Source organism: Vulpes vulpes, chromosome 16 (genome assembly GCF_048418805.1).
Source record: "Vulpes vulpes isolate BD-2025 chromosome 16, VulVul3, whole genome shotgun sequence".
Taxonomy (NCBI): domain Eukaryota; kingdom Metazoa; phylum Chordata; class Mammalia; order Carnivora; family Canidae; genus Vulpes; species Vulpes vulpes.
The window spans coordinates 13,208,489-13,224,188 of record NC_132795.1 but is presented as its reverse complement, the minus strand read 5'-3'; the positions used below and the strand labels follow the sequence as shown (position 1 = coordinate 13,224,188).

Sequence of the window (15,700 nt, the reverse complement as noted above, 5' to 3'; positions counted from 1 at the left end):
TAGGCTGGGCCCATTTGGCTAGTCCAGGATAATTTCCCATCTCAAGGTCTTGAAGCTAAATCCACATGCACAAAGTCCCTATTGCAATGTAAGGGCATGGACATCTTGGGCAGGGGTTGAGGGTGGGGAATTGTTCTGCCTCCAAGTCTGACTTTTAAGTTCCTATTCTGTTTCTCAGTTTGGAAATTTATCCTGTATTTGCCTTCTCAGTCTCTATGTCAAGATTTTGAGTTCCTATAGGGCAAGAACCATGTCTTATTTATCCCCCAGTGCCTAACACATTCATACTCAGTGCATGATCATTTAATAAACAGATAAATGCCAAAGATGCAGTTTAAACTTTGGACAAAGGGTTAGAAGTTGAGGAAGCAAATTCTAGATTTGAAACAAGGTCTGTGCTTTTCAAAGATAAAACTTGAGGAAAAGGGAAAAACTATGAATTGGGGAAGGTTTTTGTGTGTGTGTGTGTGTGTGTGTGTGTGTGTGTGTGTGTTTTAGTGCAAGAAGCTTCTTTAATGGCCACAATATGAAATTGGCATTAGAGAAAGAGGAATTTGGCTCTGTGCAAATTGAGCTGGGTGCAATTCAAAATGGAGGGAGGTTTGCCACAAGACCAATGCAGTGCCAAGGAGATGCCAGCGTTCATGTACTCCTTCCTCACTGAAATTGCAGGACTTGGAGAGCTGCAGACTTCGTTTGGATCCTGAGTTGGACAGACACAGATATGAAAGGAAGATCAGCTTTGCTGGGGTCCTGGATGAAAATGAAGACTCAAAAGATTCCCTCCACAGTAGTAGCCACACGCTCAAATCAGATGCAGGTGCCGAGGAGAAGAAAGGTATGGAAAAGCAAGAATTCTTTTCGTGTTTCAGTGTTTCTCATAGGATATTTGGCCTGGGGTCTACACTACAGAATTGTACGCCCGAAGAAGTCCAAAACTGTTGGCTACATACAGTGCTGTGTCCACTTGTTGAGGTAGGAAACCATGCTAGTTAGGAACTGGACATGACAGTCTGAGAGGTTTTGGGTTCTAATTCCAGCTCAGCAACTCTCCATATCCTGTTGGTGCCATGGGTTACTTGTCAGGTGAACCATTATTTCATGTACCAGTAAGAAAGAAAAAATACTTCGAATTCAGCCCTTGTGCAATACTTTTTAATCCTTTAGTCTATGTTTCATTCTTACTGAAAGAGGACTTTCAGACTTAATTTGATACAGATTTTTATTACTGATACCTATCATTCTTGTGCAGCCAAAAAAAAGGGAAGGTATAAATAGAATAATCAGGTTAAAGTTTTTCTAAATGATCTTCAATTCCAGGTCAAATTTCTTAATCACTTTTCAACTCAGGATTGCCAGTATCCATGTTTTTCTATAGGATAATGTCCTCTGTGTCATTAGGATGTTAGTGCTACATCATTCCTTAAATGATCTGTAAAAGAAGTAAAGCTGTCAGTGCAAGTTACTTAAGTCAGCATTCACTTGTCTGAAGCTAGCCTACCCTTATACTCAGTGTCTGCTTCAAGAACGTTGCCAAACACATCTGAGTTACCACCTCACTCACTCCTTCACCAAACTACCATTTGTCTCCTTGGAGCTACGAGAACTGGCACCCATTATATACATTCCATTGCTGGTGCTTTAGATGCCCACACGGACATAAGCAATAACAAATGTGTCACAACTGCTACCTGGCACTAGTGATCTTGGGGTGGCATCAAGTGTAAGATAAATCTCAGTTTCAGATGTGTTAAAATGTGAGAAAACTACATCTTAAAATCGTAAAATATAACAACCAGTCATCTGACCTTGTCTAGTTACTTACTTCCTAAGCCACAGTTTTTTCCTCTGTAAAATTAAATTAATGACACCTACCATGTTGTGATGTTGAAAGCTTTAAATGAGACAATATAAGCAAAGCATAAACACAGTACCTGGTACATAATTGGTATAGAATAAATAATTGCTGTAGTTTTTGTTATTTGTTTATATCACGAGAGTATAGACTAGAACCTATGTGGAAAGTTCTAAATATAAGCTAAAGATTACAAAAGTTTTAAGTTTTCAAAGGCTCCCTAAATTGTTAACTTCTTATCTGATTTTGCTATTTCCTAAATCCCACTGCCCTTCAATGGTTTTCCAATGAATTTGGATTCAAAGAACATCAGTACATTTGTTAAAAGAGTCAAAGATGATTTTATGCATTTATGTATTTTCTGATATCCTATAGAAAATGACTCAATAAATGTTAGAAAGCTGACGGAATGAATGATTCCGGGAAGGAATAGCCCTACATAGAGAAAACATAAGATCTTTAAAGGGTGGATGTACATTGGAAAAAATTTATAGTATTTTAAGGCCGGAATGTTGTTATGGTATTTTTAAAATGCAAATAATCATTACATTATATTGAATTTGTGGCAAAACAAGAATTCATGAGCCAAGTTTTAGCAATTTCTGAGCATGAAGTGTGTCAGGTCAATATTTTTACAACTATTACTTTTTTTGGATAATGCTAACTGCATATGATGAAAAACTTACATTTTTAGACTTTTCCCAAGGGGATTTTTTTTCACCTACTCAAAGTTATCATGCTAATTATTGCTTAATAGCTGAAATAAAAATTCCTAATATGGACATGGTTAAACTTGAGCAGAGTAAATTGATACCATTTTAAAATATAAATCATCAGATCAATTTTTAAGAACACTTTTATTTCATGATTATCATTTATGTAAATTTCCTTCGATGTTCAAAAACACAAAACCTTAGTATTGTTTCTCCTCATGGAATGACTATGTTAATATATGAAAGTTGGTTAATAAATGAGCAAAAAACTGAAACTATAAATAAAATGAAAACATAGTCATAAAATGTCCTTTATTGGTTGGCTAAAATCTTGAAGATCCCTCAATATTCTTTTATCCTTTGACAAATTAATACCAGATGCTAAAGCCAGGGGGACCCTGCTAAATTATATTATTAAAATTTTATTTAAAAGTTTATACCATCTGTTTTTATAAAAGCTAAAAATGCTGTTCTTGAAATAAACAGCCTGAGGACAATTCAGTTTCTACCAGGGAAAACAAATGTGAAATAATTCTTAAACTAAAAATGTCTACCTAAAATCCCCAAGCAAGGTCTGTCACAGCATTTTATCCGCATTCCAAAAACAAACTAAGACTGCTATTCCAAAATCCAGACACCAAGATGTGTCTGATTATTCAGCAATCATCTATTGAGCACCTGCTATATGCCAGACACTATTCCGGGTTCCCAGAATACAGCAATGAACAGGAAGAAAAAATTTTCACATATATTTTAGTTTTTATTAGCTAATAGTTCATGATAGTAAATAACATCAAATATAGACAAATGATGTCTTTCAAATAAAGACAAATGATATGAAGAAAAATAAACAAAGGTCAGAGAACTGGTAGACACCCAGGTGGGATGAATGTAGTCAGAGAAAGTCCCCATAAGTATCATTGAACAGAGACCTCTATGATGTGATTTGCAGAGTGCTGAAGGAGGAGTCTTGCAAGCAGATACCACAGTGAGAACTAGTCTCTGATGCAGGAATGAACGTGGAACATTTTGAAGAAAGTCAAAAAGACCAACATGCCTGCAACATAATGACTTGGTGGAAGACTGGCAGGAAATTGGGTCAGATAGGGAGGCAAAAGGCAAATAAGTAGGCTCTGTAGATCTGGTTAGAAATCTAATTCTGCATAAATGTGGCAAGTTTTGGCCAGAAAGGTGATTCTAATATGTGTATTTACGATTTATGTATTTAAAAGATGAGTCAAGAGGGAAACTTGAGTGGGGAAAAATTAGAGATGATGACAAACCATGAAAAGACTCCTAACTCTGGGAAACAAGCAAAGGGCTGCAGAAGAGGAGGTGGGTAGGGGTTGGGGTGACTGGGTGACGGACACTGAGTGGGGCACTTGATGGGATGAGCCCTGGGTGTTATATTAAATGTTGGCAAATTGAGTTTAAGTTTTTTAAAAAGGAAAAATGAACAAAAAGACAAGTCAAGCTGTGGGAGTGGTGGTAAGTGAGAGCAATGAGGCAGTTACATTAGTCCAGGGAATAGGTAATGGGGCTTTCAAAACCCTAGGAAATTTTGAAGCACGGAGCTAGCAGGACTTGCTAATGGATGCAATGTGAGGTGAGAGAAAAGGGGAAAAGAGGTTTTATTCAATTTAGATGTATTTGTTTCACTTTTGTACTAGTTCACGTTGTCTTAGAGGTAAAGCCAACAAACACTCGGTGCTGTATGAGCTCCACTGATAGTTTTCAGGTAAAAAATCAAATGTGAATTCCAACTGTGGTGTCCTTTGTAAATAATCAATGCCGTAATTCTGAACACTAATTTTTAGTCCTATAGGATATATCCAGTTGTCTTCGCTAATAGAATAGATTCTTAAATTGAATTTCTTTCAGATCACATTAATTTGGGTTACTTTCCCAAATTTGTATGGTAAAAGGTATCATGAAACCAGGCAAAGAATGTGAGAGTATCTCTGTAAAAAAAGAAAAAAGAAAAAGAAAACTCTCTAAACTTTTTTTCTACTTCCCAATCTAGCTTGACATGAAATTGTATTAGTAGTCATTAAAAATGAGAATATTCTACTTCAGATGTATTTCATGTAGGTCATTAAAGTCTCAATTAAGCCTAAAAATAATATTGAAAAATGCAGTGGATGAAGTTTGTGCTATAATTAAAATGGAGCATCATAGTCCATAGTCGTTGTGGAATTTATCCAGGCGTGCTGCAAGAATTTCTGTCCAGATGTAAAAGTCTGCCCAGATGCGTTCAGGGAGCTCCACGAGGCCTTAGCCAGCTCAGTGGTGATGATTTTAATCTTTCTCAATCACAAGTGTAAATCAGAGAATTAAACACTGCACATTATTCAACAGGAATTCTTCTGGGCTCCTCATATGACATTGAGAGTGTACACTTCATTACCATCTTGTAGAGCCGTACAGGTTCTCTCATGGTCACACACTAACTCTCCTGTGAGTGAGCAACCCAAGACTACAATGCAATCTTCCTGAATGGAACTTTTAAAAACATTAATATCCATGCCTTAAATAATTCACAAGAAATCTAGTTCATGTAAAAAAGAAAATCATGCAAAAATAACGGCCCTTTCTCAATAACGAGAAAGCGCTGAGAACTTTCTTTATCCTGCCCTTATAAATTCCATGTGGGACAACACCAAATCTCCAAACGAAGAGGATGTAGGAGTGTAAATGACTATGGGAAATCAGGATGCTCTCAGTCAAAAAAAAAAAAAAAAGTAGGTTTCAAGTTTAAACGTGTTTCTTTTACCCTTTTATCTTCCTCACTGATGACTGTTTTTTCCAGAACACTAAAGATGAATAATTCATGCTCTTCTTGGTACATGTAGACTGTAAGGTTGGCTCAGGGTGTTGCAACATTTGGACGCACATCCCACCCAGCCTTACGACTGAAGGAAGGATGCTATGCCATCACTAGGTGCATTGAAAATGGAACTATTTCACATTCATGTTCACCCAAAGCACACCAGTGAAAACAGATCCTTTAGTGCCATTGCTGAGGAGCTGAGCGGAACCCACTGCTGACTGTTGGAGAGAGAAGCGCCTCTTGTTTTTATTTCTTAATGAGGTATTCCAAAATGAAGGGGTTTACATCCAGGGGTTTGTGTAACTCCCAGAACTCTGCGAGTCCCATTTCAAAAGAAAAACAGACACAAATGGTGTGTGGCATTGAATCAAGCAATGATGTTATTATGTGAATGTGCTGTTAACAGCCCGAGATGCTGCTGCTGCAAGGGCACACTCATGCTTGTGAACCCTGGGCCAGAGAGGGAGCAGGTTGTTCCTAGCACTGATGAGCTGTGTGTAAGAAAGAAGCTGCACCAGCCCTTCCTGGTGGACCCAGCCTCCTGCCTGCCTGACAAAGCTGCCCGACTGGGGGGCTCGGAAGCTCCTTGTCCAGACATGCTGCTCATCCCAGGCCAAGAGAGGAGGCTGTTCAGGGACAGGTTGGGGAGAGCTTGGATCTAACACTGGCTGGGGAACACTAAGGGGGAAAAAGCCCTATTTTATTCTTTTAATACAGTTCCCAGCAGGAAGATCAGGATAGGAGGTTCCCGCCTGCTCCAGATTAAAGGAACCCGCAGTTTCCAGGTGAAGAAGGGGGGTTCCTTGTCCAGCATCCGCCGGGTCGGCAGCTTAAAGAGCAGCAAGTTACCACGGCAGGACTCAGAGTCCGAGGCTGAGGAGCTGCAGCTGTCCCAGAGCAGGGACACTGTCACTGACCTAGGTAACATAGAGGAGCGGGGTGCGCAGGGACGTGGGGGGTAGGAAGACAGGGACCAAACCCTGAAACAACTGAAGCCCGTTCTTACCCATCAGGAGACACAGAGCAGAGCCACAGGCTAGACCACACTGTCAGTCGCCCTTTAGACAAGGGCTGCTCAAACCTTAACCTGCACACAGGTCATCTGCAAGTGTGGTCAAAGGCAGGTTCTGATTCGGCAGGTCTGGGGTGGGAGCCTCTGGTGAAGTTTTCAGGTGAAGCTAACGCTGCTGGCTCAAGCTCAAGGGCCACAGTTTGAGCAGCTAGGATAGAGTATATTAGGGGAAGCAAATGCTTTAATGGCAGGATAGTTTTTTGAAATCCAGATGTTTGTGCTACCATTCTTCTCATCAGGACCTTGAAAGCAAAAATGTAGAAATTCCCTGGGGGGGTTGGGGGGGGGCAGTGAGCTCAAGGCCTTCCATGTTTTAAAGTCTCTGTCTTGCAGTAAAATAAAACAAAACAAAAACCCAAACAAACCGAAAATCTCAGACAGGAAAGATTGCAAGACCTGACGGTGACCTTCAGCGAGTCAGCTAATGTCTCAGGGGTTTGTTTTCTCCAACTATTCAGTGGGAAGAATTCTCTTTCCTCCTCGCCTACTCTGAAGGGATGATTATAAAGTGTGTTAAGTACCTGAGCCTGAGCTCTGTATACAGTCAAAGCCTTAGAGGTGAAGGCTGTCCCCATAGGATCCAAAGAGACTCTTGAATCCCAAAATGTGTCTCCAATGAGCCTGATGGTCATCCTACTAGCAAGTAAGAGACTATGTGGACTCCCCAGCCGCCTAGGTAAACGTTAAAGTACATCTTCTTTGCCATTCAGTGCCTGTCTGAGGAGCAAGATAGAAAGTTCTCCTTTCTAGGCAAGTGGTGTCAGAAGTCAATCAGTAAGTGTGGATACGTTATCGATCAAGTCTACTGAAATAGAAGCTGAGTATATCTAATCAAAAGAGCCTAAAACAGGAAGTACTTCTACACCGACCCACCCTCACCTTTGAAAATAACTAACTTATGCATTAGTTAAGATTCAGCTTATTTTTTAAGGAGACAGTAGGAAAAAAAACCCTGTGACTTCTTTCATTACAAGTCTGAAGTTGTAAGGATGTCATCAAGTTGTGTGGGGCCGGGGAGATATTTTGGTTAATTATTTGAATTGATTGATTTAGCCTGACCGGTTGAATCAAAATAGGCAGCCCAGAGGCATGGTTTTGTCATAGACATGAGCCAGGAAAGCTTTTAGATTTGAGGGCGAAGCTTTTTTATGTGGTATATAATGTACTGAATTCCCGAAAGATGTCTCCAGACTTTTCCACAGAGAAGAGTTTGGACAAAAGGATGGTCCAGGATTGATCACAATTGCTTATAAATTCCCTTAGGATTTTTTTTTTCTTTTTGAGGGGTGAGAGGGTTTGAGGCACCGTCCATTTTTGAAAAAGCTCTGATGGCAAAGCCAGGGAGTGTTGAGAGCAGTGGCACTAGTGTCACAGCAGCGGAGGGGGCAGCAGCACACTTATGGCCACTGCAGGTTGCTCGGTGTCCCTACTTAACTACACCTGCAAGGTCTGGGCAGTCTGGAGTGGATTTGGGCCCACTCAATCAATAACTTGCTCATCTCAGCAATTCAAGGACTTGACTCTGTTTCTTCTCTGCTCCCATGTCTCAAAATGGAAGCCACCATGACAGAGATCATCAGTGTCTTTGCAATTGCCTGTTCAGCTGGTGGTGAAGGGAACAGCTCCTAGGAACAGTCCTCCACTGAAGTCAGTGCTATGCCCTGTTAACCCACTGGGCCACGGTAGTCTGCCCTAGGATTCAAAAGCATGGACAACTCTACCATTCCAACATGCTCTCCGGGGAGATTGAACAATATAACCTTTCTTGGCATTTTTCTTTTAAAGAAGGGAGTCCTTGGAGTGCAAGTGAGCCCAGCATCGAGCCAGAGGGAATGAGTACTGCTGGCACGGAGGAAAATTATCACAGGAGCATGTCATGGCTTCATGTAAGTAGGAGTCTCAGAAAGAGACCTGAGATCAATTTCTTTTGGCATTGAGAAAGGTCTGTGGAGTGAAGACAAAGGATTATACGAAAACCATCCATCCAATTTAGCCTCTAAGGAAAACCCTAGGCCTCTATTTCAGCTGAAGCTCTGAATTCTCACCAGAATTAGTATTCTGTTGGTTTGTATTCATTTTAAGCTTAACTAAGACCACAGTTTCTTTGTTATGGCTGGCTCATGGGTCAACATAAGTCAGGGAAAACCCTGAGGGACCAAGACAGCCAGGGTACCACAGATGAGGCAACACAGTCAGTTTTCTGCAGGATCCCACACTGCCAAGAGCAAGGGCATGGTGTCATTCTTGTGTCTGTATAGAGCTCATTGTAAACCAGAACATGGAGACCCTAAGATGGCAAAGATTATACCCCCAAGGGCTCTTCAGAGGCCATGAGTGAGAGGGGATTTCAAGGAAACTCTGGGCATGGATTAGGGTTCAAGGTTTGGCCTGGGCATGAGGAAAGAATGAGAGAGTTAAGGAAACATAAGATCAGATCCACAACTGGATACTGTCTGTGCTCTTAGGCATGTTCCAGACCATCTTCTTGATTTTCATCTGACTTCCTGGTGGGGTCAGATGAGGGCTGGCTGGTACAGAATGCTCCTCGGGGTTTACAGTGCTGTGTCTTCACAACTGGCTGATCCCCAGAACTGGCTGGAAGTGATCCCCAGAACCTAATTTTGAGATTCTCTGAGGCAGCTGGTTTTAAAGGAAACTCTTTAGTGAAGTCCAACCTATTCCTTGAAAAACACAGAAAACCTATGTGTACAGCTCAGTCAGTTTTCACAAGGTGACAATCTGCGTAACCACCAGTAGGTCAAGAACATTTTCGTACCCTAGAAGCCCTTCACACACCCTCTCCCGTCACTACCCTCCCCTAACAGTAACCACCATCCTAATTTCTAATACCATAGATTAGTTTTGTCTATTTTTGAAATACATATCATTGATATCATATATTATGTACCGTGTTGTGTTATGGTTTGTTTGGTTCACATAAGGGTAAGTCCTCCAACTTTGTTCTCTTCAAGGTGGCTTGGTCTATTTATAGCTATATTCATTTCCATTTGAAATCACCTATTAGTTTTTTTAGAGAGACAGAGCATGAGGGGAAGGGCAGAAGGAGAGAGAGAATCTAAAGTATGCTCCGCATTCAGCATGGAGCCTAATGCAGGGTTCGATCTCAGGACCCTGAGATCATGACCTGAGCCAAAATCCAGAGTAGTACACTTCACTGACTGAGCCACCCAGGTGCCCCTCACCTATTGATTTCTATAAAAAAAAAAAAAGCTTTCAAAGCAGCCTTATATTGAATATAAACATCATTTAATATTGACAAATTGAAATCCTTATTATGTTGAGTCTTCTAATGTATGAAGCAGTCTATCCCTCTATTAATTTATGTCCCACCTCTTAAATTCCTTCAGTAGTGCTTTTTAGTTTTCAATGAAGTATTTTTGTAAGACCAATATTATTTGTTCTTTAAGTAGAAACCTAGATCTAAACATTTCTTTATAGGAAAGTTTTTAATTAAAAGTTCAACTCATGTAATATGATTCTGACCATTCAGATTTTCTATTTCTTCTGGGAGCAGTTTGAACACATTTTTCCCCTAGGAATTTGTTAATTTAATCCAAATATTTATGTTTATTATTAAAAAGATGTTTATAATGTTCTCTTAAAATCCTTTTAAATTCTGTTGGATCTACAATGATGTACCTTTATTATTTCTTGATGTTGGTAGGTTATATCTTTTTCTTTCTTTTTTTAATCAGTCTTGCCAGAAGGATGTCAGTTTTATTAACCAGAGAATCAGCTTTTGGTTTTGTCATTCAGGGAATGTTTAATTTTTGTTTCATTAATTTCTCCTGTTACCTTTATTAATTCCTTCTACTTTCTTTGAATTTAAGATGTTTTCTTTCCTTAACTTCTTCTTTTTTTTTTAATTTTATTTATTTATGATAGTCACACAGAGAGAGAGAGGCAGAGACACAGGCAGAGGGAGAAGCAGGCTCCATGCACCGGGAGCCCGATGTGGGATTCGATCCCGGGTCTCCAGGATCGCGCCCTGGGCCAAAGACAGGCACTAAACCGCTGCGCCACCCAGGGATCCCTCTTTCCTTAACTTCTTGATATAAACACTTAGATAACTTATTTCCAACTACTTTGCTAATATATTCATTTAAAACTGTAGATGTTCCCCAGGAACAGCTTTAGCTGTATCATACATTTGATATATCATCATATGTTCATTATCATTCAGCTAAAATACTTTTGAATTTTCATTTTGATCATACACGTTTAAAATCCATAACTGATAACTCCAATATATATCCTCTCTTAGTCTGTTCCTTAATATGCCTAGTTATTTTATTGACTACCAGATATGGTGGCTGAAAAATTATAGAGAAAAGTGATATATACATGCCATTATACATCTGTCAAAACCCATAGAACGTACAACACCACAAGTGAACCCTAATGTAAACTACGCACTTTGGATGATAGTGATGTGTCAGTTAGATTGACTAATTATAATAAACATACCACTCTGGCAGGAGATGTTGATAATGAAGGCCACTGTGCATATGTGGAGGCAGGCAGTGTTTGGGAGCACTCTGCAAACTCTGCTTACTTTTGCTGTGAGCCTAAACTGCTGTAAAACAAGTCTACTAATTAAAAAAAATAACTATAGGATTATAGAGTCTCCCAATGATGCTGTCTCCCTCCCAAGAAGATTCATCCCATACTTTGGCAGACAGCAAAGATTACTTCAGTGCTACCAAGAACTAAGCTGACTTGACTTGTAGTATTGCTCTCCACTCCTCCCTTTCCCAATATACATCTCCTAGTAAGAAGCATTCCAAGGTTCCCAATAAGAGTCTGGGGTGTGTCCTGTAATTCCCCCGTCTTAATGGGTCAGAAACTCCACTTTTGCTTCCTCATCATAGTAAAATTGCCAAAATCTCTATTCTACTTGTCAGCTGGTTTCTACTTGGCTTCTTAGCTACTCAATCAACAAATGCCTAGAAGGCAAGTGCCAAGTCTCACTTCTCCGAATATCTCTTCTCTACAGGATCTTATCCACTTAATTCTTCTTCCCACTAGCAATTCTGAACTCCAGTTTTTATCTTCCAGTTCTCATGAGACTGCCTAAAGCTTTGCCTGGCTCCTTGGCCACTTATGCCTCAAGGAGAAATGTGGCATATGCTCACCTCAGCAAATGTCCTTTCTCCCCACATCTTGCCTTTCCGATCCTGACTTCCTCACTGTGTTGAATGCAATCTTATGCATTCAAATATATATATTAATAAATGTGTGTGTGTGTGTGTTAAACAACACACACTTAATTAGCTACAGTTTCAGGAATCCTGGCACAGTTTAGCTAGGTCCTCTGCTTCTGGCTCTCTCAACAAGATGGCAACAGCAATCAAAGTATTGGCCAAGACTGGGGTCTTATCTGAAGGCTTGAATGGGAAAGAATTTGCTTCCAAGCTGTGTTATTATCGAGAGAATTTCAGTTACTCAAGAACTGTTAGACTAGTGCCTCAATTCCTGGCTGGCTGTTGCCCAGAGGCCACCCTCATTTCCTTGCTATGTGAACCTTTCCAGTGTGGCAACTTACTTTCTTAAAGCCTGTAAAGGAGAGTCTGGTAATAAGAGAGGAGTTACTGGCTTATGCAATCTAATCACAGAAGTGACCTCTCCTTACCTTTGCTGCATTCTGTTGGTTAGAAGCAAGTCACTAGGCCAGGCCATACTCAACAGGGGATGGTTTTCAAAGTGCATTAATTCCAGAAGTTGAGATCATTGAGGAGCATCTTGGAAATATATAAAATGTATGTCAAAAAGACATCCCTGACCATAATTTTAAAATCAAAGATTTCTAGGTCACCTCCACCCCAGATATTATACTAAATCAGAATATTCTAAACTAAAGCCAGTAATACGGTCATTTGTGTGTTTATTTGGTTTTGGTTGTTGTTGCTAAGCTTTCTTGGTATTTCTTTTTAACAGTCAGATTTAAGAATAACAAGGGAAACCTTACAGTTCTTACATGTGCCCTGCCTCGTAACAGTCCATACAGGAATATCAGGGATATTCAGTGAATCTCAGGAGAGATCTGGATTCAGTGAATCTCAAGAGAGATCAATAGGTGGTCAGACACCTTTTTTTTTTTTTTTAACTTTAATGAGTGTGAGATCTTGTTATCTGAGTCCGACAGAGGTATGGAGTTGATTGTTATTGTTGTTTTTCTTTGCCTTGGTATAAGCAGGGCCTCTCATTCCTGAGGAAATGTGTGGCAGTCCTACCTAGTAGGTTTGATAGGCCCTGTCCACATTGACTGACTTTATGTTCTTCATTCAATATGGCACATGATCTCTACAGGTTAGGTGTTGGGGTGGGAACTGGTTTCATGAAGGATGGAAGCGTTCAGAAGATTATTCATGACTAGCCTTGTGGATGTTGGAATGCTATTGCCTTTTTAGGAAGACAGTTTAAGAAGCTACAAACTCAAAATCTTTCATTCCTTATCTCAGAATAACCATATCCTTAAAACAATTGGGTTCTTGGGATGCCCAGGTGGCTTAGTGGTTGAATGTCTGCCTTTGGCTCAGGACATGACCCCAGGTCCAGGGATTGAGTCTCGCAATGGGCTCCCAGCAAGGAGCCTGCTTCAGTCTCTGCCTATGTCTCTACCTCTCTCTGTGTGTCTCTCATGAATAAATAAATAAATCCTTTTTAAAAAAAAAACAAACAACAACTGGTTTCATGAATCCTACTTGGGAAGTCTAGGTGATATGAGGATTTGAGCCAGATCAAACCCCAAGAGCTAGAATGGCACAAAAGCCGGAGAAAATGAACTCGTAGAGAGAAGAAATGAAACTCTATAGTCAGTTTCAGGCTCAATAGAAGGTTTTAGGCCAAGGTGGAAGATGCAAAAGTGTTTTCAATTCCACATAGGTAGGCCAGAGTTAAAGACATCCCACAGCTGTCAAAGGCCAGCCAAATCCTTTGGCACAGAATTTCTCACAAGTCTATGCTCTTCTACCTGGCTCCTTCTACAACTTAACAGCTGCAAAAATAATATGGTTTAAATTTAGAATCTTCATTTGAAAATATTTGGAAATCACACATTCCACAATAATTGGTTAAAGTTTTTCGAAGGTTACTTAACCTTCTATTGTTTCAGAAAGATCTTTCTATCAAGTGTGAATAGAGAGGACAAGCCAAGTTCATAAAGACTTGTAACTCTGCTTTCTTGTGGGACTTTCTTAGTGAGTGACTGTGGTTTCAACCCCGATTGCCTGTTTGAGTTTCAGTGATGTCTGTGTTCCAGGTCATGATCTTGCTGTGCAATCAGCAAAGCTTCATTTGTACCCACGTTGACTACTGCCACCCTCACTGCTACCTGCACCACAGCCGCTCCTGTGCCCGGCTGGTCAGAGCCATCAAGCTGCTCTATGGAGACACCGTGGACTCCCTCCGGGAGAGTAACAGCAGCCATGTGGCTCTCCGGGGCAAGAAACAGAAAGAGGTGAGTGAATGGTCACCTGCTAATATGCCTACGATGGGGAAAATGATGCCCTAGCAATCTTTTCTTTGGAAATACAAATTTCAGGCCACTGCAGTTGTATAAACCAGGTTACAGATCTGTGTGATTTTGAACAGATACAGAAGATGAGCAAAGAAAGAAGTTTTGTCTTCATGTCCATGAGCAAACATGGAATCTTTTTCCAGGTTTTGTTTTATTTCTGTGAATAAATATGAACTCATAGCGGTGGTGGTGATGAGTTGGTTATGGTGATAGACAGAATAATGTCTCCCAAAGATGTCTGTATTCTAATTTCTAGAACCTGTGAAGAGTTTTCCTTATGTGCCTAAAAGGGACTTTGCCTGTGTGAATGAGTTAGGAATCTTTCAAAGGGGAAATTATCCTGAATTATCCAGGTGGGTTCATTGTCATCACATGGCTCCTTTAAAGTGAAAAAGAAGGTAAGAGAGTCAGAGAAGGAGATGTCATAACAGAAGCAGAGGTCAGAGTGATGCAGGACCATGAGCCACAGAATGGGACGGCCCCTGGAAGCTAGAAAAGACAAAGAAATGGCTCTTTTCTAGCCTCCAGAAGGAGCACAGCCCTGCCAATCTATTTTAGATCTGCCCTCCAAAACCATAAGATAATGAATTTGTGTTGTTTTGCACCAGGGAGTTTGTGGTAATTTGTTACAACAGTAATAGATAACTGACTTTATTTATCAGTTCCTTATTGAGGAATAAGTAATAAATGGCCCAACTGTTTGTTCACAGATAAATAATAGAGTAATCTAGGTCAGATCAGACCAAAGGAAACTCCTTGAAGAAACTTAACATTTTCTAAGCATTCAGCTGCTCTTTCCTGACAAGTACACTGAACAGCTGAATTGGCAGAAAATGAAGACAGTAACCAGGGCTGCCGTGCTCCTGCCAGGGAAGCCCTGAGTCACCCCACCTGCCCCAGAACAGGCATGGTGGCCAAGACGCCTGACCCAGTGCGGCCAGCCGCCTCTGCAGCTGCTCCTCACAAGTGGTTTGACAAAGAGATTTTGATATAATACCTATTCAGTTCAGTGAGTATTCGTTGTGCACCTGCCTTTGGCACACTATGAGACCAAATATTCCAGGAGAAATAAAAAATTAATTAGTAGTATTAGAAGATCCTGTTCCTGAGGAGTTTGCAAGCCAGGTTTGGTGGGGTGGGGGGTGGGGGATGGTGATGAAATTCAAATCAAACAACTAGGGAATGTGAGCAGTAACAAAAAAATCACAATTGACTCATGCAGCAATTTGTAACGCTTTAGCACTCACAGAGTAGTATTTTTTAAATTATGATACAGTTCATTGAAGAAATCTGGGGTAATACAAGAGATCCTAAAGAAAAAAAAAAATCTGTATTTTATGCATCTCATAAGTGTGTTGTTTGCCTTCTGGGATATGATCTTTCAGCATTTTTTTCAAAGCATATATATGAGGCTATAATGCAGGTGTATATCACTGACAAAGTGATTTTTGATTCTGATAAACCTTGTGTAAGAGATACTGTACTCCCCATTTTATAGATGAAAAAGTTGAGGCTTGGAAGGATAGGACTGTCAGAGTTCACATCCATAACATACTCAGGTGAACTGTAATTTAGAAATATGGAATATCAATCCAGAGCTTTTTAACTAGACTCTGATGTATCTCCTGGTATTCAAACAACACATATTCTGAGGGAAGATTATGGGGGAATAGATCAATGTGAGTAATTT

General features: G+C 40.2%; 1 protein-coding gene across 50 annotated transcripts in view; it reads left to right on the top strand.

The window, feature by feature from the left end:
- Positions 1 to 15,700, top strand: part of UNC80 (unc-80 homolog, NALCN channel complex subunit) — a 216,077-nt gene that overhangs the window by 109,366 nt on the left and 91,011 nt on the right. For 26 of the 50 annotated variants that reach the window (XM_072743044.1, XM_072743042.1, XM_072743035.1 and 23 more), the window contains exons 26-29: positions 673 to 838; positions 6,116 to 6,319; positions 8,256 to 8,356; positions 13,753 to 13,950. In XM_072743044.1, coding sequence (XP_072599145.1) covers positions 673 to 838; positions 6,116 to 6,319; positions 8,256 to 8,356; positions 13,753 to 13,950 — 669 coding nt within the window. The remainder of the gene's footprint in view (positions 1 to 672; positions 839 to 6,115; positions 6,320 to 8,255; positions 8,357 to 13,752; positions 13,951 to 15,700) is intronic. The other 24 variants (XM_072743068.1, XM_072743067.1, XM_072743066.1 and 21 more) reach the window with 1 other exon arrangement.